Source organism: Xenopus laevis, chromosome 3S (assembly GCF_017654675.1).
Source record: "Xenopus laevis strain J_2021 chromosome 3S, Xenopus_laevis_v10.1, whole genome shotgun sequence".
Taxonomy (NCBI): domain Eukaryota; kingdom Metazoa; phylum Chordata; class Amphibia; order Anura; family Pipidae; genus Xenopus; species Xenopus laevis.
This window is the reverse complement of record NC_054376.1, coordinates 55,360,631-55,387,204: the sequence shown is the minus strand read 5'-3', so window position 1 is coordinate 55,387,204 and position 26,574 is coordinate 55,360,631. Positions and strand designations below refer to the sequence as shown.

General features: G+C 37.0%; 1 protein-coding gene across 2 annotated transcripts in view; it reads left to right on the top strand.

Moving 5' to 3' along the window:
* Nucleotides 1-26,574, top strand: part of thsd4.S (thrombospondin type 1 domain containing 4 S homeolog) — a 309,110-nt gene that overhangs the window by 259,035 nt on the left and 23,501 nt on the right. For both annotated transcript variants that reach the window (XM_018255490.2, XM_018255491.2), the window contains 4 exons: nucleotides 1,282-1,483; nucleotides 21,185-21,360; nucleotides 25,637-25,733; nucleotides 26,280-26,504. In XM_018255490.2, the coding sequence (XP_018110979.1) occupies nucleotides 1,282-1,483; nucleotides 21,185-21,360; nucleotides 25,637-25,733; nucleotides 26,280-26,504 (700 nt within the window). The remainder of the gene's footprint in view (nucleotides 1-1,281; nucleotides 1,484-21,184; nucleotides 21,361-25,636; nucleotides 25,734-26,279; nucleotides 26,505-26,574) is intronic.

Below are 26,574 nucleotides of genomic sequence, written 5' to 3'. Positions count from 1 at the left end.
AGTTTTCACAATTCATGAGATTGAGTTTGATAACTAAACCCACCAACACAAAGCATTCCTAACATACAGAACACCCATTTATGTTCCTTATCTTTCCATTGTTAGGACCTACAGTTCTGGTGCATAAATTCACATTGATTTAGAATTACAAATTAAGATCCATTGTCAATGATTCAAATAGGTAGCCACTTCTGGAATTGTGCACTTAATATGTGTCAGACTAACATAACTGTACAGTATACTCCTGTGACTGTAATCAGCAAAGAGTACACAAAGCATCAAAAAACTGTAATAAACTTTGGACAGTATCTAATAACAATGTTTAGGGAACAAGGCAATTAAATCAGACATTAAAGATCACACATGTGTAGCACATAGCATATCCGTACATGAAATACAGATTTAACAGGCCTTGATAACACAAAATAAAAATTATTTTATTGGTATTTCCAATAGCTATTTTTACTACTTGGTGCACCAATACCATGAAAATATTATTTGTCCCTTAAAAATCTCTGTAATAAAGTTACAACTGTAGTGTCTTCCTGTGCTGCTCGTCATTATGATGAAGTAGGTTTACTTATGTAGTATTTTATAGCAATCCTTTAACCTAAAGGAAAGTATTCACTGTCTTTAGCAACGGAAATGTCCGATTGGAAATGTAATCTATGCATGAATTGTGGTTGAACTTGACATTCTAAACATGAAGTAATATTGTTCGAAAGGCCCTTCTTGGGTCTTGATGCTTGTCGTGGATTTTCTAAACTTAGCAGTATCCTTTTCGCATGCAATTATGTGCATTTAGGCCGGTCAGTCTTTAAAAGCCAATGCAGAAAGCTGCTGCCATAACTAGGAACAATAACTTCATTCACAGCAGGACCATTCCAGCTGGTGAACTTGGCATCTCCAACCTAGCAATGTCTGTTATGAACGATTGTTACGTATTCTGTCAGGTGTGTGCTGCTGAGGTGAAAGTGTGAGGAAGTGTAACTCTATATATATCTTTAATAAAATGACATTATGCGTTCATTTAGTAAATGCATGACATATTGCAGAGAGTTATTTGGTGATGTCAAAGGCTAGTTGATATCCTCTAATGTATTTATAGAAAAACCTTCTCAAAGTAAGATTTTGTTCACAATATAATGAAATTGAATACTAATTTACATTTCATTCTGTAGTAAAGTATGAATTGTACTTACCGAATTTTCCTGCTAAATTGTCTTTATACACATATGTGCACTTGTTATTTTACAGCTTTTATGTGTTTTTTTCCCCCAGAATATTGGCTGTGATGACTATTTGGGGTCAGAAGTGCTTGACAAATGTGGTGTCTGCGGAGGAGATAACACCGCTTGTAAAGTAGTCTCTGGAGTTTTCAAACATGTATTAACTAAAGTAGGATACCATAAAGTTGTGGAAATTCCAGAAGGTGCCACAAAAATAAATGTGACAGAGATGACAAAAAGTAACAACTATTTAGGTAAGTTTCTAAGTGAAACCTTTCCTGATTTATTTCTGTTTTAGTATGAGGTTATGATATAAGGATTAGTAGCATGTATTGTCTATGTTAAGGCAATATTTACTATTTTAACACTAATCCTGGTTCTGTATAACAAATAACAAAGCTGCTCAGGGGTTCCATGCATAACATGAACAAGGGGGAGAAATCAGAAGCTGGATGCAAGTGCTATCTGATTTCCCTTTTGTTCATGTCTAATATTTGCTATTTAAATAGCGAAATATAGGGTTGTGCTCAAATGTTTAAATACCCCTGGCAGAATTTGTAAAACGTTAGCCATATTTTGGAAAAATACATAACACTTTTCTTTTATTTTGGAATATTGGTCAGGTTAATCAATGTATCATCACAGAACTGTGTGTGTCCTGTACTAATCATAATTTAAAACAGACTGCCCTGATCAAAAGTATACACACCCTTCAATGATAACATACACTCAAGTTGACACGCACAGGTTGAGATGGCAGTGAAGGATAAGAATCCTTCCAGTGTCTTGTTTGATTGTAATTAGTGTCCATAATAATCAGGCATTGAGTTCCTTAGCTCTTGAGGGGCATTTCTTTCAAGACAATACTGAATTTGCAAGTAGTTCAACATTATAAATAAGGAAAAGGATATCAAAAAATGTGAGAAAAACAGATAGACCGAGAGATTTCAGACACAACTGCCAGGAACATTTGCCACAATGCAAAGAAAAAGTCCTTCATCCTCAAAGTCCTGAAAATATCAATTTTTTGGGTTCCATGCCCTATACAAGCTAATAAGTCTTGTTTGTTTTCTTTACACCTGGGAAACTTTTGGGATTCGGAGAACAGCTGTGACTAACACACTGCATCATGTAAAAGCAATCAACAGCTGCTGTAATAAATCATCCTATTTAATGGCAATCCCAAATTCAACCTCATTCGAGGATATTGCTGTTTAAGTTATGTTTAGTTCTTGGTATGTAATATCATATGGATGTTGTAGTCATAGCCACAGGCCAAGTGTTTTATATAGGTCAACAGAACTTGAGGTGACCTTGAATATCTTTGTTTTGAAATAGGCAGTGCATTAATATCATAGAATGCACACATTTCACACAAGTGACATCACAAAAAACTATTTATATAGATGCATTTTATAGGTTTCATTTTAATGGTATGGTGATTAAATATTCACTGCAACACATCCTGGGGAATTCTAATGCCTTTAAAGGGCAAAATACTTTTGAAGTTTAAATATTTGTTGAACAATTAAATAAAAACTTTTAAAAGAGAAAGGGCAGTATGAACAACGTGAGTTAAATGAAAGGGGCTTGTGCCGAACATAATATTTGCCTATTGTTTTAATCGCATATTATTTTATGAACTAAACATGGACATTGAAAGTACTCTGTGGTGTTTATACAAATGGCCTGCAGGTGTCACTGTGCACATGAGTTATACTGTGTATACATAGTACTATCAATACTGCTTAAGAGTGATAGAGTTGGAAGTTACTGTTGTGTAATGGCTGCATGAGTCTGCTAATAATACACTGTTATACTCTACTCTAATCTAATACTACTAATCCTTGGCTGCCAAAACATAATGTACTCCATATGTTTGGTTTTTGCAAGGTAGATGATCAGAAGTCCATTTTGCAGGGGCAAACTAAGTGTAAAAGGATGTAATGAAAAGTATAGCATAAAAACATTGAAATCGTGCCTTGATAGTATTTTGAGACCAGAGAAGAAAACATATATAAAAAAACTTGCACAAATGTTTGACTTTTGCAATATAAAAACAATATTATTGAAGTGAGTGACCTTAGCCATAGCATTTAAAGACCCTTCATTCTTTAAGGCTTGGAAAAAGTCATCACAAAAAAAAAACACCCATTGAATGCTTTTTAGTGAACCAAAACAGGACAGATTGTCCTTCAAGTCATGATATATTTGGATTTATGTAATAAAATATAAACTACTGTAGGTTTATTTACCCTTAACAGCCAATTGAATTTCAAACACAAAACCCGAAAATGGCACTTGCCAATTTGTTATAGGTTGCTTGATCTGGAGCAAACTTTGTTATATTGAGGACCTCATTAAAAAAAGGCAGAATCGACCATTTAAACCCCACATCATATATACTGCTAAAATGCATACTGCATGTGTATTTCATGTCTGTTGGTATGCATTTAAAGTAGTAATATTGGAAAGCATTTATATTTTAGTTTCACTAATACAGTCATATGAAAAAGTTTGGGAACCCCAGTAGGGATGTAGCGAACTGTTCGCCCGCGAACTAGTTCACGCGAACTTCGACCGTTCGCGTCCGCCGTACGTTCGCAGTTTGAGTTTGCGTTCGATCGTTCGACCATTCGACCATTCGAATTCCTTCGACCGCTAAAAATCGAACGATTTCCATTCGTTCGAACGATTGTAAGCATTCGATCCAATGAAAAGCATTCGATCGAATGGCTTCGATCGTTCGATTTTAGCGGTGTTCGAAGTTCGCGAACTGTTCGCGAACGTTCGAATTTTTTGCCGGTGTTCGCGAACGGCGTTCGCGAACACCAAATCGGCAGTTCGCTACATCCCTAAACCCCAGTCAGCCTGCATAATAATTGACTCCACTTTCAACAAAAAAGATAACAGTGGTATGTATTTCATTTCCCAGGAACATCTGAGTACTGGGGTGTTTTCTGAACAAATATTTTTAGTGAAGCAGTATTTAGTTGTATGAAATTTAATCAAATGTGAAAAACGGGCTGTGCAAAAATGTGGGTACCCTTGTCATTTTGCTCATTTGAATGCATGTAACTGCTCAATACTGATTACTGGCAACACCAAATTGGTTGGATTTGATTGTTAAGCCTTGAACTTCAGAGGCAGGTGTGTCCAATCATGAGAAAAGGTATTTAAGGTGGCCCATAGCAAGTTGTGCTTCTGTTTGACTCTCCTCTGAAGAGTGACAACATGGGATCCTCAAAACAACTCTCAAAAGATCTGAAAACAAAGATTGTTCAGTATCATGGTTTAGGGGAAGGGAAGGCTTCAAAAAGCTATCTCAGAGGTTTAAACTGTCAGTTTCAACTGTAAAGAATGTAATCAGGAAATGGAAGGCCACAGGCACAGTTGAGGTAATACCCAGGTCTGGCAGGCCAAGAAAAATACAGGAGCGGCATATGCAGAGGATTGTGAGAATGGTTACATAGAACCCAAAGATCACCTCCAAAGACCTGCAAGAACATCTTGCTGCAGATGGTGTATCTGTACATCGTTCTACAGTTCAGTGCAATTTGCACAAAGAACATCTGTATGGCAGGGTGATGAGAAAGAAGCCCATTCTGCACTCATGAAAGTCACTTGTTGTATGCAAAAGCTCATTTAGACAAGCCACAGTCATTTTGGAGCAAAGTGCTTTGCAATGATGAGACAAAAATTTAGTTATTTGGTCATAACAAAAAGTGCTTTATATGGCAGAAGAAGAACACCGCATTCCAAGAAAAACACCTGCTACCTACGGTCAAATTTGGTGGAGGTTCCATCATGCTGTGGGGCTGTGTGACTAGTTTAGTGACTGGGGCCCTTGTTAAAGTCAAGGGTCGGATGTATTCAATCCAATATCAACAAATTCTTCAGGATAATGTTCAAGCATCAGTCACAAAGTTGAAGTTACGCAGGGGTTGGATATCACAACAAGACCCTAAACATACTTTGAAATCTACAAAGGCATTTATGCAGAGGGAGAAATACAATATTCTGGAATGGCCGTCACAGTGCCCCGACTTGAATATCATCGAAAATCTATGGGATGATTTGAAGCAGGTTGTCCATGCTCGGCAACCATCAAATTTAACTGAACTGGAGAGATTTTGTAGGGACGAATGGTCAAAAATACCAACATCCAGAATCCAGATACTCATCAAAGGCTATAGGAGATGTATAGAGGCTGTTACATTTGCAAAAGGAGGCTCAACTAAGTATTGATGTAATATGTTTGTTGGGGTTCCCAAATTTATGCACCTGTCTAATTTTGTTATGATGCATATTGCATATTTTCTGTTAATCTAATAAACTTTGTCACTGCTGAAATACTACTGTATCCATATATTTAAAGGAAGTTGATACTTTCAAAGCTCAGCCAAAAACTCCAAAGAAAAAAGAGGGGTTCCCAATTTTTTTCATATGACTGTACATTCTCCTAGATCTATAACATTGTTTTGAGCTACTGTGCTTGGGGGCCCTGAACAAAAAAAAGACTGTGAACTGTTCATTTTTAGGCTCATTTCACATAATTACCTATTTCTGTGGGAGAGGTTTCGGCAGGTCTGTCCAAGTTAGATACGAAAGCTTTCAATCAAGAGTAACTGTGCAGCAAGAATCCAGTGAGGTCTGGAGATTTACATGTCCAGTCAAGGAGACATAGCTTACAGGTCTTGTTTCGAGGAAAAGCATGCTGTCCTGTTTTGTATTTCATTTATGTAACAAAAACAACCAAAGGCAGAAAATGTCTGAATCTATATTAAAACCATTAGCTGTTATGGTTCATTATAATTCACATGAAGATTACCTCTCATTTATATTCTTTACATTCACTCCTTTCTGCGGCATGTCTACTAATGTTTGCTGTGCATATAAAATAATTTAGGCCCCATACAACTTACTTTGAGGCCAATACATTTAATCCTTTTGTTTATGTGTCTGTTTGTTTATGTGAGTCTACTGGGCTAACCCCCAGCTGGCAGCTTTCAGACATGCGGAGCTGTTGCTTTCCTGTTTCCTTTTAATCAATATGTCAAATTTATAAAGGAAAAAAATGAAAGGCACAGGGCAAAATAAAAGACAGGAGTTTCTTTAATCAATTGTGTTTCAAATAGAGTCCCAAACATTTTAATTAGAAAGAAATGCTACAGAAAGTAAATAAACAACATCCCTTAAACCAACCAGATTTTCTGTATGTGTGATGAAGAAAATACATTCTCAGTTACACGTGCCTTTAATCGCTAATCAAGCACATTATCATTATCTATTAATGATATTGCTATTAAAGCATTAATACCTATTATAGGTCCAGTAATGCCATGCATGAAAGGAAGAAGTGTGTGCAATGGCAAAGGGGTTTAATCAATGAATTAATCCATTTTAGGCTCCCCACCTAAAGTAATTATACCTACTTGGGTTCTATTCTGATGGGCATGGTACTGGTATCATTTTTCCTGTCCCCGGGTACAATTGCATCTGGGTTGTGTGCATATCAATGACAAAACTGGAGAAACTCCTAGCCACATATATGTAAATTTCTTAACACACAAGTTAACATTAGAAAGCCATTTTGCCATTGAAGGTGAAAATGGATCCCTCCATTGGATGAGATTTCTGTGTCTTTTTAACAATGACCTTGTTATTTATGTGTCCATCTGAGTACACCCTTTGACCACCCATATCATTTTATGAACCAAGTATATGTAATCATGTTTTGCAATGGCCAAGGTTATTTATAAATGTGTAAAAAATAAAAAAAAAAGTGCAAAAACATTTTTTCGTGCTTTTTTTGCCATGTCATTGCCATGTAAAAGTCAAGAATAAAACCTTGTGTAGAAATGAAGCTTAGAAATCAGGGTATCTACTAAAATTATATAGAATATAAAAGTTCTTACACAATTTTAATAACAACTCTGGCGTCTACATTACTAGACTTGTGCCAGTTTTTTCTCATGCAGTTCAGATGACCCATTGAAGTGTATCATGTTGGCATAAAATCTGGCATATATTCTGCTCTCTCTCTCTAAAATCCACGCTTATATAAATTTCTCAAAAAGATCCTTTACATTGGAAATTATGTCAAAAGGCAAAGCTCCGCATTAGTATTAACACAACCACTTTATAAATAAGTACTGCATCTAATGTTAGTTTTCTTTTTTCTGTAAAAGTTATACAGATGAAGCCACATTGGTTTGTGTGTTTAACAATTTAATGAGTTTAGATGACGTTAGATAACACAGTTTCTTCAGTTTATCTTGAGTCATGACACACAAATCCAAGTGGCTTCATCTGTAGTTTACAGCAAAGGGGTTTACTGTAGGTGCAGATAGTGTCATGTTTGGAGTCTACAATGGGATCAACTGAAGTAATAATGTGCCAAATGATTTAAATAGGAGTCTTATTCTCATTGTAATCTTCCTTAAAGATTTGTTATCTTTGTCCTTGCTGAGGAAGTGGAAACTTCGGGCGACTTCGAAAATCGAAGCGGCGCGAGTGCATAGAGCTGGCATTTTTGCATTAAAGCAGGCGGAAGGCAGTTTGAGGAGATTGTTTCCCCGTACAAGAGGCGATTATTTGCCAGGCGACTAAATCTCCCCGAATCTGCCCCTGCGCTAGCTACCTAAAGGCGGCAGTTAGAATTGATACAATAGTTCCCACAGATACTGCTGAGAATAGTATTAACTAAATATAGGCCTCCAGTATGCAGTGTTGCAAATTACTCCAGATCTGAATAAGAGACAGATATAAATAGTAGAGAGCCTGAATAGAAAGGTAAGTTTAAAAAAGTAGCAACAACAAGAAATCTATAGCCTTGCAGAATATTTGTTTTAGATGGGGTCAGTGACCCCCATTTCAAAGCTGGAAAGAGTCAGAAGAAGAAAGCAAATAATTTTAAAAAAAACTATAAACCAATTGAAAACTTGCTTAGAACTGGCCATTCTAAAATATACTCATGGGAAGATTTATCAAGGGTCGAAGTGAAAATTCTAATTTTTGAATTTGAGTTTTTTATGACCAAAACTGTCAAATTAGACTAGGTAATTGTTAAAATTTGATTTCAGTTTTTTTAAAAATTCTAATTTGACTTTCGTAATTTATCATACACTGGCCCTTTAAGAACTCAAATTCAACTATTTGCCGTTTTTAGCCTATGGGATCAATTTGGAGTTGTTTGCTGCCTTCCTGAAAATTGAGTTATTTCCATAGAAAGAACTTGAATAGAATTCGATTCGAGTTTACGGGTCGATCCTATTCACCCGAGTACAAACTTTTTTTTTTATTATTTTTTTTTTTAATAAATTGCAGTTGGTCGAATTTCGAGTTCATGGTAGTTTAAAATAACTCCTATGAACTCGAAATTCAACCCTTGATAAATGATTTTTATTTGGCATTGTCAATGCAATCAATAGATCTGATGGGCAGCCACAATACATGGTCATATATGGATCTACATGGTCATTTGATATGCTGTAGGGAGCCATTGTCATTGCATTGAGATTATCGTATAATATATCGGATATTATGATCCACAAATACCAAACAGATATTATACTTACCATTAATGTATCTGTATTAGTGTATATATTATTTTTTTGCAGATAAAGCGCCTGAATTTTTTTACCATTTTATAATTTTTACCATTTTATTGCTTTGTATACAGTTTTTGGACTTCTTTACAAAAAAGGAGCAAAGTGAAAAAAAATGGGCTCAAAGTGCCGTATCTTGAACCTTCTTTGACATAACGTGTTCCTTCTGCACAAGGGTGCAACTCCTCCTTCATAAAGGGGGTAGGAAGGGGCCACATGATTATTCTTTTAAATTCAAATATGTTTCTATTATTGTGTTATGTATCCATTATTATTTCTGAAAGCAAGCTAAACACATCAGATTTTATTAAGGATGCGATTTCTTTTATTTCTTTGAAAATCTAGCTGTGCCATGATGCTCAGATTATATTATACAGTAAAAATGCTCTTTATTTATACAGCATTATTATTGTGCAGCTCATATAACAGGCATAATCAAGATTAAACAGATCAGCAAGCTTTGCCAGGCACATCACTAATTAAATAATAGATATATATGCAAATGAATTCTGCAAAGAATAATAAGATAAAAGTGCCTGACACTGCAAAATGCATCATCAAAAATAATGCACCATCAACTTTCCAACCCATTCCAAAAGCAGCAGTACTTCCACAGGGAAGGTAAATGAGGACAAGGTTTCCGAGCAAAATGGAACGAAGTATTCAATTTCCTTTCTAGCAAATGTATTAGGAAAGTTTGCTGAATTATACTCACTGAGGTTATTGCGGAGTCAAAGGAGCTTAGATGCCAGTAATAATTTAAGAATGAAATGCTTAGTGCATCACATTTCAGATTGTGGTTTTGCATATATTTCCCCCTGTTGCTAGTTTTGTAAATATCCTTGCAAGAGGATTTCTCATAACAAACAGCCTCTCACTTTCCGCAATAGAACCAACTATCATTAAATGAAAACACCTCGGATAAACCATAGCCACTTCGGTGTTTATTCTCAGCTATTCTTTTTTTATTATACTGTTGTTAGTAAAGCCGTCAGTTTTGCTGCACAGTTCCTATGTGAATGCTTTATATTCATGGTTGTTGGGTTTTTTTCTACAAACCATTTATATGCCACAGAACTTAAAAAGCTACACAGCTGAAAGGCAAGTGTTTAGATGGTAGATATTACAACAAAGGTGTTTTAAACTTTACCAATGGCCAAAGTATTTCATCTATCAAAATCCATACTCCATAATTCGGCGGATTTGCCCTAGTCGTCCATTTATTCTCAGAACATATTTACCATGCACCAATTATTTTTCTTTTTACCATACTTCTTGATTGACTGTTTTCAGCCTTAAAGATTATACCTGGTACCATTTCACTTAAAAGACATTACTTTTAGATCACTTACTTACTGACTAAGCCCATTGCCCAGTTATGCAATGACACACACCACCCAGATCTATCTGAAAATGACCCACTTTTATTTAAACCCCATCCTTTTGGCTGTTCATGGGTGAGGACTCCAGTCTACAGTGGTACTATTGGTAGCTTTGATAGGCTACTATTTGCAAATAAATTTAATTTATATATTGCCAAAGACTAAGAGGCCTATTTAAAGGTTGTATTTTAGTGGTTTTAGAAACCACAACTAAATTCGCATTCTCTAAAACCACGAATGTCATCGAATTTATTAAAATTTATCCAAAGACAAAAACAACGAACATAAAAAAGCGTTGAGCGAGGCGCTAAAAAAATACAAATACCTCGAAAACAAAAAAGTTGTATTTTTCCTAGCGAAAAAAAATCTGAAAACCTCTAAAAGTCCAAATTGATTACCAGCAATCCAGTCAGATCAGAGCAGCTCCCACTGACTTTTATAGCATCTCAACAGATTTTACTTGGCGTTACAGGTTTTCAAGTATTTTACACTTGATTTAACCTTGGATTTTTAGAGCTCTTAAAAAATATAGGAAAACCCACAAATTGGTTGATTGTTAGTAAATGTGCCCCTACATATCCATTGGAAATAATCCCAAAGCTTTGTGCTAATGACCATTTTCTAATGTTATTTAGGTCAGAGGCAGAAATCTATTTTCTGTTTCAGTTGTTAGAATGGCAGCTTGCATAGAAAAGCTGACCCAACTGGCCTCAAGGACACCCATGTATGGCATTTCCTAATTTGTAATGAAGTCAAATGTGATTTCTGAGAATGTGATTTTATGTGTTTCCATCAAACATTTCATATGCAACAGTTTTAAATTAAGAAGAAACACCATCCTGTTCATGGTCCATACTGGATGCTCCTCCTGAAATGTTAAGAAAATGGAGATCTAACTTACTAATATTTCAGCACTTACTGTGCCTGCAGAGTGGCTGCTGTGCAGATGATTATGCAAACCACAGTCAGGCCCACATAGCCTTATAAAAAAACTGCCTGTAAACAGGCTGGAGTTGCAGCTTTTGATAAACCGCATGTGGCTTTGGAACTGCAATATGAACAGTGTGATTTTACAAGATAAATAGATCCTTCCCTCAGTGTTTTTCATGGCAGACATTTTCCATTACTTACATAATTTTCATCTCAGTATGTTCTGACATCATAGATATAAATATTTGTCTTAAGCTTAAAATAATATGCATTACATTCATGGTCTCGGCAGCACTTGGCTTTTGCTAGTGGAAACTCTATGCACAGCTTTTATTCAGTCCATTTTTACTGTGCTCTTGGGCAAAGAGTTTTTAAATGCTGCAAACAGGGCAACTAATGAGTTAGGGCCTCTGTTCCGCACACTTCCCGAAGCTTAACAAAGGCTGAGTCTCATAATTCCGAATGGAGTGAAAATCGTAAACTGTCTTTGGAAGCATGTTTATGAATCCATGATGTGTCAAAGTTTTCTGCAGCTAATTTACTACCACAGAATGAGCATATGTGCTAGCTCAGTAGCGCTGCAACTGGGCCTCATTTACCAACAAAAGCAAACTGTAAAAAAAGTGCTGCATTCTACCATGTTTTTCTCCCACAATTGCAGGTATTCAAAATTCAAGCTGCATTGCACTTGCTAAAAACTAGAGATGTCGCGAACTGTTCGCCGGCGAACTTGTTCGCGCGAACATCGGGTGTTCGCGCTCGCCGGAAGTTCGCGAACGTCGCGCGACGTTCGCCATTTTGGGTTCGCCATTGTTGGCGCTTTTTTTTGCCCTCTCACCCCAGACCAGCAGGTACATGGCAGCCAATCAGGAAGCTCTCCCCTGGACCACTCCCCTTCCCTATAAAAACCGAAGCCCTGCAGCGTTTTTTCACTCTGCCTGTGTGTGCTGAAGAGATAGTGTAGGGAGAGAGCTGCTGCCTGTTAGTGATTTCAGGGACAGTTGAAAGTTTGCTGGCTAGTAATCGTTTTGATACTGCTCTGTTATTGGAGGGACAGAAGTCTGCAGGGGTTTGAGGGACATTTAAGCTTAGGTAGCTTTGCTGGCTAGTAATCTACCTTCTACTGCAGTGCTCTGTATGTAGCTGCAGTGGGCAGCTGTCCTGCTTCTGATCTCATCTGCTGACTGCTGCAATAACAGTAGTCCTTGTAAGGACTGCTTTTATTTATTTTTTTGTTGTTTTACTACTACTACTACTACTACTATAAGAGCCCAGTGCTATTAGTCTAGCAGTGTTGGGGAGTGGGACTGGTGTGCTAATCTGCTGCTCCTAGTAGTTCAGCAGCACCAACTTTAATTTTTTTTTTTAATATTCATTTTTTTTTTATTTTACTTTTTTTTATTTTACTACCGCTGTAGTAGTGTATAAGTTGACCTTTAGGCATTATTTGCCCTGTAGGCATTATTTGCACACTGTTTTCTTCAACCCGCCATCTAGCTGTGTGACCTTGTTCACATTCTGTCTAAATATCCATAATATTACCGTCTCCAGAAAAAACACCGGAGTGACTTTTTTCAAGCAGCCATAATATATTTTACGTAATCCGTATCCACCGCTGTAGTAGTGTATACGTTGACCTTGTAGGCATTGTTTGCCCAGTTTTTTTGGCCGCAGCCACTGAAGCACAGAGGCCAGAAAAAATATGCCATATAAATGCTGAAAATAGTAATTTTTTGCCATACGTTGACTCAACGTATATGGCAAAAAATGACTATTTTCAGCATTTATATGGCATATTTTTTCTGGCAACTGTGCTTCAGTGGCTGCGACCAAAAAAATGCATATTTTCTGCATTTATATGGCATAATTTTTCTGGCCTCTGTGCTTCAGTGGCTGCAACCAAAAAAATTTATATTTTCAGCATTTATATGGCATAATTTTTCTGGCAACTGTGCTTCAGTGGCTGCGTCCAAAAAAACTGGGCAAACAATGTCTACAAGGTCAACGTATGGCGAAAAATTACTATTTTCAGCATTTATATGGCATATTTTTTCTGGCAACTGTGCTTCAGTGGCTGCGTCCAAAAAAACTGGGCAAACAATGCCTACAAGGTCAACGTATGGCAGTTGTTTAAAGAGAACAGTAGATTACTAGCCAGCAAAGCTACCTAAGCTAAAATGTCCCTCAAATCCCTGCAGACTTCTGTCCCTCCAATACAGAGCAGTATCAAGCAGATTACTAGCCAGCAAGCTTACTATCATCTGTCCCTGAAATCACTAACAGCTCTCCCCCTACACTATCTCTTCCAAGCACACACAGGCAGATTTTTCAGATACATTTTTGCCCTTGATCCCCCTCTGGCATGCCACTGTCCAGGTCGTTGCACCCTTTAAACAACTTTAAAATCATTTTTCTGGCCAGAAATGTCTTTTCTAGATGTTAAAGTTCGCCTTCCCATTGAAGTCTATGGGGTTCGCGAACCGTTCGCGAACCGCTCGCATTTTTGCGCAAGTTCGCGAATATGTTCGCGAACTTTTTTTCCGACGTTCGCTACATCCCTACTAAAAACTTACACAACCAATGGCCCCTGTGGTATCTGGTGTGAAAGCTTGCATTAGTTGGTAAATCCCATGGAATTGCACCCGTTACAATAACTATGCCGCAATGGGTGTATACTCCATTTAATTGTGTGCTGCAAATTAGTGAACCCAGAAGCCCACTACTTTATGCCTGTGCAATGGCCCTTGTAAAGTCCTGCTTAGTGCGTGCACTTTGGCGCTAGAAACCTACGTGTTTGGGATCTGTGTAAGGCCTTATTGTGTCACCCATCTGTGGAACATTATCCATTGAGTAGTTGGCACCTCCCTATGAATAATCTGCACACGAATAATAGCCATATGTTAAGAGTAATGCCCATCAGGCGCATGCCCCCGATCATGGGAGTGTGTGGCTCTATATAAATATATGCTGAGGGGTACACAAAGTACCAGGGCCCTTGTTTTGTTTTACTGCTTCCTGCCTTCTAATAAATAATAAAATGTGTTTTTTTTCTGATGCACGCCATGCTTCCTCATAAATTCAATTATTTAATTCTCATAACTTGGATTCAGATGAGATGAAATAAAAAATAAAGGGAGCCATATTTAGATAACAAAAATAAAGCCATAGGCAGGAGGCATGCTTAGCTAATCTTACAGTTATTCCATATAAAGACGTATAAACTGGCCACATGAAAGTGCCATGGGCCATATACTAGATTGACCTATATACTCACAACTGGATCAGAAAAATGTTTATTTTTAGTATTGTCATTTCTAACTGATATGATTATATATATATTTATAATAATATAAGTTCTGAAAGTACCTGCACTCCTTTCCTTGTTAGTCAGAGGTGGGTGCTTGGTCAATCAAGGCATATAATGTTCAAAGTGGACCAGCACACCAAATTTTCAATCAAAGAAAAGTTTATTCCAACATCACTCACGTGTCCAACGTTTCGGCCCACATTGATAAAGGTCCTAATGTGGGCCGAAACGTTGGACAGGTGAGTGATGTTGGAATAAACTTTTCTTTGATTGAAAATTTGGTGTCCTGGTCCACTTTGAACATATATATATATTACTGATTTTCTTGGTATTTTGAACAGTACAGGATACTGTAAAAATGGCCTATTAACTCAGTACAGGAAATATTCAAGCATTTAGTGCTTCTCTTTTATTCTTTATGCACTTAATTAAACATTACCTCCATTACCAACATTTCAAAGTAATGTAAAAGAGCAGTAGTGTTAATGTGTAATCCAAGATTTCGGCAATAATTACCAGATGTGAAAGGTGCACTTTCCCTGGATTTGTGCCCTCTGCAGAGCACCTGGGGCATGTGTCAATTTCTTTCTAAATTCATTAAGCAGTGTGTAATTTCTGCCTAACTGTATAACGTTATGCCTCATTGACTCTATAAATGTTACACATAGCAGTATATATATATGTCTAGGCCATTTACTGCTTAATAAACCATTCATGGATTACATTTTCCTTTGTCCTATAATAAAAACTGGACACAAATGTATTACACATTTTCCATGTACTTCATAAAGAATGTATCTAGAGGATACTGCTATTTTGGCCCCTCCTCAGCATACTTCAGAGGGGCTACACATAACTATATCCCTCAGATAGACCTTCACTGTACTTTGTAGGAAAGGGATTACTTTCATGCAATAATCTGGGCACCAGTTAAGGCATTATAGTGCAATATAGGTTGACATCACTACAGTGATTCTCCACTACCCTGACCCACACCCCATGGTGGTTGAAACTCTCTACACACCTCAGTGAATCTTCAGAGAGTTCTATTAAATATCCCTGAGTGTATTTGGCTTTTAATACACCTTTTTAAAACATCTAAAATACTCACTAGTTCTCATTTAGACATTCCCTCTTTCTTAATGTCTGTTGAGAATATTATTACACGAAGGCTTTCATTCTTCCCTATACAATGGGTAAAGCACTAGTGAATGGCGAATTTATTTGCCAGGCACGGATTTACGGTGAATTCCCGCGATTTGCTGCCAGCGAATAAATTTGCGAAACCGCGTCAAAAAAATGGACGCTGGTGCATTTTTGCCGACTAATTTGCGTCCAAATAACGGATGCCGGCGTCAAAAAAATGGACGCCAGCGTCAAAAATGGACACCAGCGTCAAAAACGGGACAACGGCGCCGTCTCGTGAATTTTTTGCCATTTCACAGGAAATTCAAGATTTTTTCAGCGAAGTGAAACGCCCCAAATTCACCATCACTATAAAGCACCATCCACCTTCCTTCATGATGGGAGTCTACTCCCCTCACTTTATATACAACTGCATTGAAACCACATGTCATCCCTATACAGCGGGAATCTACCCACCACTTGCAGCATTTGCCTACACCTGGGACTACATTGCTGCCCATCAACACTAAAAATTTTCTTTTCAAAATATTAATCTACATTAAAAGTTACCTATAGGTCACTCACTGTTGTCTATCCAAGCTCTCAAACAGTGTTGAACTTACAAGAAGAGTAGAAAGCTAAATCCATACTTCCATACATGTTGTGTTACACATACTATTTTCAGCTGAGTATTAATAGAGAATGCCTAGCCAGAACTGTGTTTCATATCCAAAAGTTCTAAAACAGGACTGCCAATTGCAACAAGTACTGACACTGAATGGCACAAATACAATTATGGTAGCTTTAAGTGTGGATCTTCAGCTTTCCTGGATCTTCTTTTACAAAGGAGCTCCACTAAGATCTTTCTCAAATAAGGACTAGATGAAAGGTGCTTATGACACTGGGGACCTGCTATGAAAGGAACCTAACTTATGGGGTTTTCCTGTACACGTATGGGATCATAATGGTGACAGTGATACTAAACAACTTCCAACATATATTAATTAAAACATGTCAATGTTTTTAATGTTATTTGTAAATCCTGTTCAAGTGAGTATTTGTTTATCCCTGTCTGTTCTCTGGTTCTAAATCTTGAATAGTAATTTGTGATGTTCCGCTTCACAAAAAAAATCGCAAAACTTTGAAAACTAGGGATGCACCGAATCCACTTTTTTGGATTCGGCCGAACCTCCGAATCCTTCACGAAGGATTCGGCCGAATACCGAACCGAATCCGAACCCTAATTTGCATATGCAAATTAGGGTGGGAAGGGGAAAACATTTTTTACTTCCTTGTTTTCTGACAAAAAGTCACGCAATTTCCCTCCGTGCCCCTAATTTGCATATGCAAATTAGGATTCAGATTCGGTTCGGCCGGGCAGAAGGATTCGGCCGAATCCTGCTGAAAAAGGCCGAATCCTGGCCGAATCCCGAACCAAATCCTGGATTCAGTGCATCCCTATTGAAAACAATTGCGAAACACTTTTTTTAAGCGTCAAATTTTTTTTCTCAACTTTTCGCCCGTGGCAAAACATTGAAATTTGCTGCAAAACTGACCATGGCAAAAAAGATTTCACTCATCACTAGTCTTGAAACAATGTTGCACATGGCTTTTCTCTTCCAGGTCTGTTAATCAACTGTCTTCTGCTACATTGCTTCAAGACAGTGGTGGAACTACCGGGGGAGCAGGGGGTGCATTTGGGCCAGGGCCCGCACCCCCTCAGGGCCCCCCAGCAGCTCACTCACCGATTGAAGCCGCAGAGAAAATTGCGTACGAAGGGGGATGGGAGGGCCCAGCTGCAAGTCCCGCACCAGGGCCCACCCCCCTCTAGTTACGTTACTGCTTCAGGAGGTGTGCCGAGAATATACACAGCTTTATATTTGTCAGATACAGCTTTCAATACCAGTTACTTTAACAACTAACTTTAGAAAATGTATAAAATTTATAGTTGAAAGTTGACTAGAATATAGCATTTTCTCTCATTATGCAAAAAACTGTTTTTGGGTAGAGATCTCATTTAAACCACATGAACCTGTCTTACCATATGCTTATCGAAAAAGGAGCCAAGAATTTGCAGCATGAAAATTAATGCTGCAAAACAGTAACATATTTAATAAGTATTTTGTATAATATTAATGTGTTGTAATTTTCGTTATTGGATTATGTTGTAAAACTGTTGCTACATTATCAATAGAAGAGGGATAATATGTTGCAGAAACTGACTGGACAGAATTGCCAAACTTGTAATGCAATAGGAAAGCAATCCATCCCCTCCATGTTTCTTCTTTTTGTAGGGTATATTAATTGTGAAAACCAAGGTGAGTTTGATACAAAAATCTATGTAATTGTTTCCATTCCTAGAGACTGTTCTGCATACACTCATGGATATTTTCTTTCCATTGTACAATAATGTACAGGGGCAGTTGGGAACATGTTTTCTCCATCTGCACCACATGTAATCTGGTAAAACTTGTGTTCTGTCACATTAAATGATCCTGCATGTATGAAAAATTATTTATAGAGCATTTCTGATCTGGAAACTATTTAAATTGAGAACAGGTATATAAACCTAAAGAAAAGAAATATAAATTCTTGTGGTAGCAAAACAATGAAAAGAAGAGTACTGCTCTATATATATATCATATAATTCTTCCTTATAGACATTATTAGGTTATATTGCCTTGAACAGCAAATCAAGCAAGCTTCATCAACACAACAGCTGCCAACACTCACCAACCTCAGGGATAATTCTCTCATAGATGCTCTCCCAGTATGTGTTTACCAACACCAGAAATCACACAGAGAAGCGATCCCCAACATTTTGAATGAGCCACATTCAGATTTAAAAAGAGTTAGGGAGCACTCACCAGCCACAATTGCTAAATAAATGTATTGCTGTGTAATTTATGTTGCTAACTGCTGATTGTAACTCCTTTATAGTGTCTTCTTTAACTGCACTGTTATGTTAAAATGCAAAATAAAAATCGTTACAAGGAGGAACACAAGAATGAAAAATGTGATTGGCCATTTGATAGCCCCTATGTGGCCTGGCAGCCTACAGGAGGCTCTGTTTGGCAGTAAACCTGGTTTTTATGCAAGCAAAACTCCAAGTCAAGTACTGCAACACATTCAGGCTTCATAAAGCCACCGCTTTGGCATAATGAAAGCAACATTTCAGACCAACTTGGCCTTTTGCAATCTTGATAAATGAACAAACTTTATCCCAGCAACTCATTACTAAAGAATGCTGCTTAAAATATGAGAAATACACATCAGTGTGATGTAGCATGACTGAATGGTAGCCATTTCTCATGGCCATTGGTGGCTGGATATTCCTGCAGCTGCCACATATAACTTTACACGTTGCTCCATTATTGCTATTACATCAATAATAGTCCTAGGCTAGCATATTACTAAGTGCTTCTAAGGTACGAAACGTGTATGGTTTTGCTACAATAAAACCTTTTTTACTACATCAATTTACGTAGTGTGGTCTGGTATGTGCCAGCCCTTTACTATTATCTATTTGCAACAAATTGCCTCCCCGAGCTGAAGGTCTAGGGCTTGAGCACCTGGATCCCCCTTTTTTCTGGGTAAGTTAACCCATTTATTACTGCACTTGACACTGAACGCCTATAGATGTACATAAATGACTTATTGCTCTCATTAATGTTAAGAGCACAACAGGAGAAGTACTTTACGTATCTCTCAAAGATCAGCTGGAAAAGGTATCTTTGAGTGGCAGTAACATCATTGGTTGCTCTTTTGATGGTGCTGCAAACATGAGTGGGTGTTACAAAGGCGTTCAGGCCCAAATAAGAAATGTGAGCTGCAGTTCTGTTTATACATAGTGTTGTGCTCATATACTGAATTTGGTAATTGTGGATATAACCCAGTGTGTAATCCCTGTAAAATCACTGTTTGGCCTTTTACAGAAGACTGTTTTTTCTCTGAATCGTACAAGAGGGTGTCTGTGTGGACAGAACAAGTTTCTTCCCTGCGTCAAGGGCAGGAAAAACTTTCCAGACTAAAAAAAATTGGTGCCACCCGATGGTGGAGTAAGCAGAGAGCAAAAGAGTTGTACAGTACACTGTTTTACTGATTTACTGTCTTGAACACATTTCTTTGTCCACCCAGTTTTACAGCAAAGTGGTCAGTGAGGCAAAATATCTAATTCGTGGTTGAACAAGACATGAAACATTGCTTGTTTCTCTTCATGCTAATTTTTGAAATAGCCACACCTGTAACAGATTCCCTTCAGACTAGTGGGCTAGACATCCTGCAAGCTTGGAGAATGGTTAAAATGGCTAAAAGCCAATTTCAGAAACTGAGACCATAATTTAAGAAGCTTGTAGTCTGGCAAATGCTTTTATTGAAAATATAGACCATTCCCTTGATGAGATGTCTGTCAGTGCTGAGCTGGAGAAGAGTATTCCACATAAAAGAATAGCAAGGAAAAAAATTGATGCCTGGGGAGTTGGCTGCAGATGAGCCTCTTGTGGATCCTCTGAAAGGATTTGAGGTCCAGACATACTATGCAGTCATAAATCAGGCTGTAAACAGCAATGACCAAAAATTCTCTAAAAATGAAAAGCTCATACAAGATTTTGCATTTCTAGACCCTAGGCTGTTTAGCAACATCAGGGAGGAGGATATTCCTGGAGAATCCTTACATAAAGTTGCTGATTTGGCTGCTGTGGATACTGTTCAGTTAAAATCTGAGCTTCTGAACTTTAAAGACAACTACCCACTGCTAAAAAAAAACCCCAGCCTTCCTCAAACAGCCACTGTCACTATAGGGGAAAGTGATGAGGAGGCGGAAATAGCCAGTGACTTAAAAAAGAGTGTGTGGGAAAACTGTCTGACCTGTTCACACAGGCTTCTCTACAACCACAACTTACACTCTTCTGCGTGTGTTCTAAGTGACTAAGATTAATACTCATTTATATTGCATGCGCAGTGCTTTAATTATATTTCTTGTAAAACAACTTTGTTCTTTTTCGGTAATAAGGTTATTTAATATTTATGGCAACTTAATGTTATTTAATAGCATACAAATGAAAATGTTCACTTTAGTATGCATTTCCTTTTTATTCCCTTGTGGGCTTTCGTGAGTATATGGAGGGGCCCTTCAGATGAGGGTCTCTGGTGGGCCGCAGGTGCCCCAGTCCGACACTGACTATTGTCATAACCATCTAGTTTTTCTAGCAGAGGCTAGGCTAATTTCTATGGGGTAGTGCTTTTATTGTGCACAGAATGATACAGCTGCAGTTACTGTATAGAACATTTTCATTGTGGTCAAGAAAAAACAACAGTAAGAATCACTTGTGTGTGCCAATTTGTTACCCTATTAATTAGAATTGGACCAAAGTTCCTCTTTAAAAAACTTTACAAGCAATTTTTATCAGTATTTACCGGTAATCTATGATAATTATGGAACTTGTACATATGTGGTAGTATGTGAACTATTTCTGATCAATGACAAAAGAATTAAAAAATACACCGATTACTTTAAATATTGATTATCTTGGGACAATTATGAATAATCAATGAAATGTTTCTTGCATAAGCTCAATTTGCTTCTATCTGTTTGTATGTTAGCCCTACGCAGTCGATCAGGCAGATCCATCATCAATGGAAACTGGGCAATTGACAGACCTGGCAGATATGAAGGAGGTGGAACCCTGTTCACATATAAGAGACCAAATGAAATTTCAAGCACTGCAGGAGAATCTTTTTTAGCTGAAGGCCCCACAAGTGAGGCCCTTGATGTTTATGTAAGTACGAGTACTATATGTAGCATTTTTAGCATAAGGAAAATCGCTTGTGTTATCAGTTTTTGTTTGCAAGGAAGAGAGCTAATATGTTTCTACTCTCAGCTTGGTAGTCATTATGCTCATGTTTTCAGACCCTCATAACAATCATTTGTAAGATATGGTTATTTTTAATTATATTTATAAACTAATTGTCAATAAGTACAACCTTATTTCCAAATATGTACACACAAAGCGAATGGGATGATTTGAAACACACGGACATCCTAAATTTAATGGCAACAGTACAAAGAAAATCAGGTGTTAAAACTGAGAATTTGATCCAAAAAAGAGAATGTGTTCCAAAAAGTTGGAACATGCAAAGAAACCATGTATTCAACCATATGTTAAACTATATTTCCCTGGGTTTAAATAATTTGCAAATCCTTCCATTCTCTTTTTATTTACATTCTACACAGCATCCCAATATTGTTAGGATTGTTCTCATTACAGATTTAAACAAAATCATACAGTCATTTTAGCTGTTGCTAAAAAATAAATAGGTTGTTTCATTTGTAAAAGATGCAGAAGCCAAAGATGACAACTTTGTCTGAACAAATGTTAAAATAGCTTACAAGAGATGTTTCCAGAAGGTATATTATAAATAATACAGATAAAATAGCCTGAGTGGATTACACTAATTAGTGAGTTCATGTGCCCTTTAGCTCTAATCTGTCCTGTGACTATAAATCTAAACTCAGTTCTGTGCACAAACATCAGCATGGAAACTAAAGTAATAAATCAGCTGTTAATGTTTAGTGCATGTTATGGGATCATATAAAAAATGTGTGCAGTAGCATGATTAAATAGCAGACTTTTACAAGGCTACATTAACTACGTGCTGCAGCAAGTTTCAATGGAAATCTTCCAAACTCCTCTCCAAGTAAGAGAAGGGGAGCAATCAGTCAACGACTAGTAGCCCCCATTGTTCTCCCAGACTGAATTTTGAATTATAAATGAATATACAGTATGCCACTTAACTTTATAGATAATCCATCACTTTTCTGTACTCACTTGGCCCACTATTGTTTAGTAATCAAAGACTGCATGAATGGTATTAGACCCTTCCAAAAATACTTTCATTTTTTACAGAAGACTGTTCATTACTGTTTGGCTGTGACAATTCCTGCTTCATAGGCAGCTTCAAAGCCAATGTACACATCATTAAGGCCCAGCCAAAACATGTGCTATCAGCCTTTTTTTATTAAAATAAAACATGGGTAAAGTATCCAACATTATTCTAAATTACAGAAAAAAAGACTTATCAGGAAAATGACAAATTTAGTCAATTTAAAGAGCTATAATACAGTTATAGCAAATTATCTTGTGGCTCAGTCTAATCCAAAAAGTGGCCCATAATCCCCTTCCTCTCTTAAATCACACCCCTGCAGCCTAATTTGTGGACTGGTTTGTACATTTTTCTCCAATATCAAAGTTCTGTATAATTTAATAAAGTGAATTATCCTCACATGAGTCATGTAACTCTTTGAGCATTGCTAAGGAAAGCAACTTTTTTTTAACATTTGACACACAACATATGCACAAGCTGCACTGGTCCAGCAGCCACAAGTCATGCATTTAAATTGATTATAGATACGGTTATATACTGGCCCAATTGTAAATTAATGAGAATGTGCCCTTTATCAGAGTTAAAAGAATTCTTTACTGTAGATGTTTTCGTGTTGGTCTTCCAGATAGAACAAAGGTTAGCCACTCCCGTTCCCATCCCTTTAATACTATACTTGTGTCTCAAGGAATGAAGTCGCACTTAGGTACAGTAGCCTTGCCTTACATTTTACATGGGATATTTACATGTGTCAGGATAGGATCTGAAAAAGTATTTCTCTGCGGAATGCAATTTCTATAGAATAGAATAGCCAAAATACAGATACAGTTATGGGAATCTATTATACAGAATGTTTAAGACATGGCAGTTGTCTATATAACCCCCCTGTAATTTATAGCTCCTGCATAACATCTACTGACACAAATTTACATAAATAAAAATAAATACTATGGTTTTGCCATCAGCAAATGTTTATGCTGGGTTAGTTAACATCTGTTGTAATACAGTGGTTTAATTATTAGTGAGGAAAAGCAAATAAGCAAATGAGGCAGGATGAAGAATTGCATTTTTAAACAATAGAATAAATAAATGTTCATATATAAAACTTAGAATGTAGAATATTTATTAACTGTTTCTGAGAATGTCACAATCTGGTATTGTTAGAATTACAGTAACACAGGTTAGCCATTGCATTATATATTTGTACAGGTATAGGATCCCTTATCCGGAAACCCGATATCCAGAAAGCTCTGAATTACGGAATGGCCCTCTCCCATAGACTCCATTTTATTCAAATAATCCAAATTTTAAAAATGATTTCCTTTTTCTCTGTAATAATAAAACAGTACCTTGTACTTGATCTCAACTAACATATAATTAATCCTTATTGGAAGCAAAACCAGCCTATTGGGTTTATTTAATATTTAAATGAATTTCTAGTAGACTTAAGGCATGAAGACCCAAATTACGGAAAGATCCATTATCCGGAAAAACCCAGGTCCCGAGCATTCCGGATAACAGGTCCCATACCTGTATACTCTTTAATTCTGACTTCTTTTCACCATCACACCAACTTATTTGGAACAATTCTCAGGGTACACCCAAAGCTCAATCTTTTAAATAAAAATAAATACAGACAGGGAAGAATGTTTTTACTTTCATGGTTCCCCGATCAGAGCCCAACAGCAGTCAAAACACCAGGTTTCACCTAAACAAAACACAGAACGTGTATATTCTGTGGCTAAGTAACCGCCATTTTACATACAAATCTAGTACATACTGTATTTGTGTAACAAGTGGTATGCCCCACTTTAACGCTCATACAAGTAATTTACTATCTGGGCAACAGTAAACATGCCTGTCCAACATCAAACCCCTAGACCCAAAAACAACGATCTTGCTTTCATCAGTCCTCAAAATGTTGTGGGGGCTTCTTGCCAATAGTTTGGCTTCACATAGACATCTTCTAATTGTAACAATTCTCACAGGTAACTTTAGTCTTCCAGGAGCTTATTAGATGAGTGCCATTTTGGTTATTCTTCTTTCCATTCAAATGGTTGTTTTCTTCCACATTTTTCAGGTTTGGGTTGCCATTTTAAAGCATTTGAGATCATTTTAGCTGAGCAGCCTATCATTTGCAATTATTTATATGGTTTCCCCTCTCCAATCAACTTCTTAATCAAAGTACCCTGTTGTTCTGAATAATGTCTGGAATGACTCATTTTACTCAGATTTTCAGAGAGAAATGCACTATAACCAGCATGCACAACATTTGCTGCCTTCCTTCCTTAAATAAGGGCCATGATTGACACCTGTCTTTTCACAAAATGAATGACCTCAAGCCTCAATTAATGATTCAGTAACACAGAATCAGCAGCATGCATGTCATGACTGTTGGGTCTTTTGGTTTTTCTAATACTCTACTATACCCATTAGTAAATTATTTGCCATATAGAAATATAATTTCTACCAAAAGCAGTGATTGACACAACTGTACATGTCCCAGTATCCTCCAACAATGAAGAGATGTTTTAAACAGTTGGAGAGACACAGTGTTACCTCTCTATATTAGGATTCTTTAAGATGAAAGCAACTTTTAGCGGGATACTGTATACTGCAGTACATTAAAAACTCGATTTTACATTTTCCCCAGAATTGATTTGTTGCAGTACCATTTCATCCTTTCTTTTTCAGATTTAACATTTTCCCAGAAACAGTCCCCTGGGAAATGTAAAATTGCGGTTCTGCTCTATTTGGAGGGACTTTAATCACCTCTGCTCATACATTTCTGGTTATGTTGGAATAAGACCATGCTATTTATGAGATAGCATAATAGCATGAAGGTTGTTTGCTCAAAACATTTTATCTCATCTGATCTGGGTTTGTTATAACATTACACACTTCAGACCATTAATCATGGCCGCAACAACTAAGAATCTCAGGATGTGGTTTCCACCACTTCTGCATGCCAATAATCCTAAGTGACCTTTTAAACTGAAAGAATCTCTAGATACCACTAAAAACTTGTTTATCCCTTGTGCCCAGTGATATACTCCAGTATGATTCTTTATGTTTGCACTGGGCCACCAAGTGGAACTTAAGGTTTAGGAATTATTCATTTATTTCAAGACTAAAATAACAGTTTTATTAAAAAAAATTTGCTTCCCTTATTAGATGATACATCAGCAGCCAAACCCTGGAATTCATTATGAGTATGTTATTCCAGCAGCGAATGCCATCAGCCATCAACTACCTCTTCATCGACGACCAGGTGATTGCTTATTTAGTCTCCATTCGCAATGTAGCATAGTATTTCAACTATTGTGTGTGTGTCTATACATCCCAGATCTATTAAGAGGTAACCTATTATCTAGAAATACAGCAGTGTGATTTCCCATAATGTCCTGTTTACATAATTCTTCATTTTTATGGATATAATTTTTCACTAATAATAAGACAAAACCTTGTAATTGGCACCCACATTGTGTTAGCCTCTCCTTGTCCTTTAACAATAACACTTACTATATTGTTGAAATCGGTTTTATTCTTAGTTTATTTATAGGATATACCCCATCAAAAAACTGGATTAATCATGGAGGTTAATGAGCTAAAACAATAATTTGGCATTATTTAGGATGATGTAGAGGTGCCTCCTGCTCCCTTCACCATAGATGATGACAAAAAGTGTCAAAAATAGGATTGTACAATAATGAAAATAGCATCCATCTTCCATGTGTTTTTTCAGTTTTAAAAACCTAACAATATTTGTGTAATTAATTAAATAATTGTCTTTGTTAATTTTTGGTGCGGTATCCAGCTGAACCTTTTAATGGCCAGTTAGAAGAAGAAGCCTCAGACCCTACAGAAAAGAGAGATTCCTATAGTGAACTAGACACTGAATCTTTTCCTGGTAGACATCCCGGGAGATATCCCTCACACCAGCCAGATAACCAAGTACTTCCATTACAACCACCAAGGCAAAGCCGAGACTTTAACTGGAAGCAAGTGGGGTCAACTGAATGTTCAGCTACGTGTGGGAAAGGTGAGGTGGGTTAAAAATATATAGTATAAAATATCTATAATATAGTTATTAAAATATAAAAATATAAAAA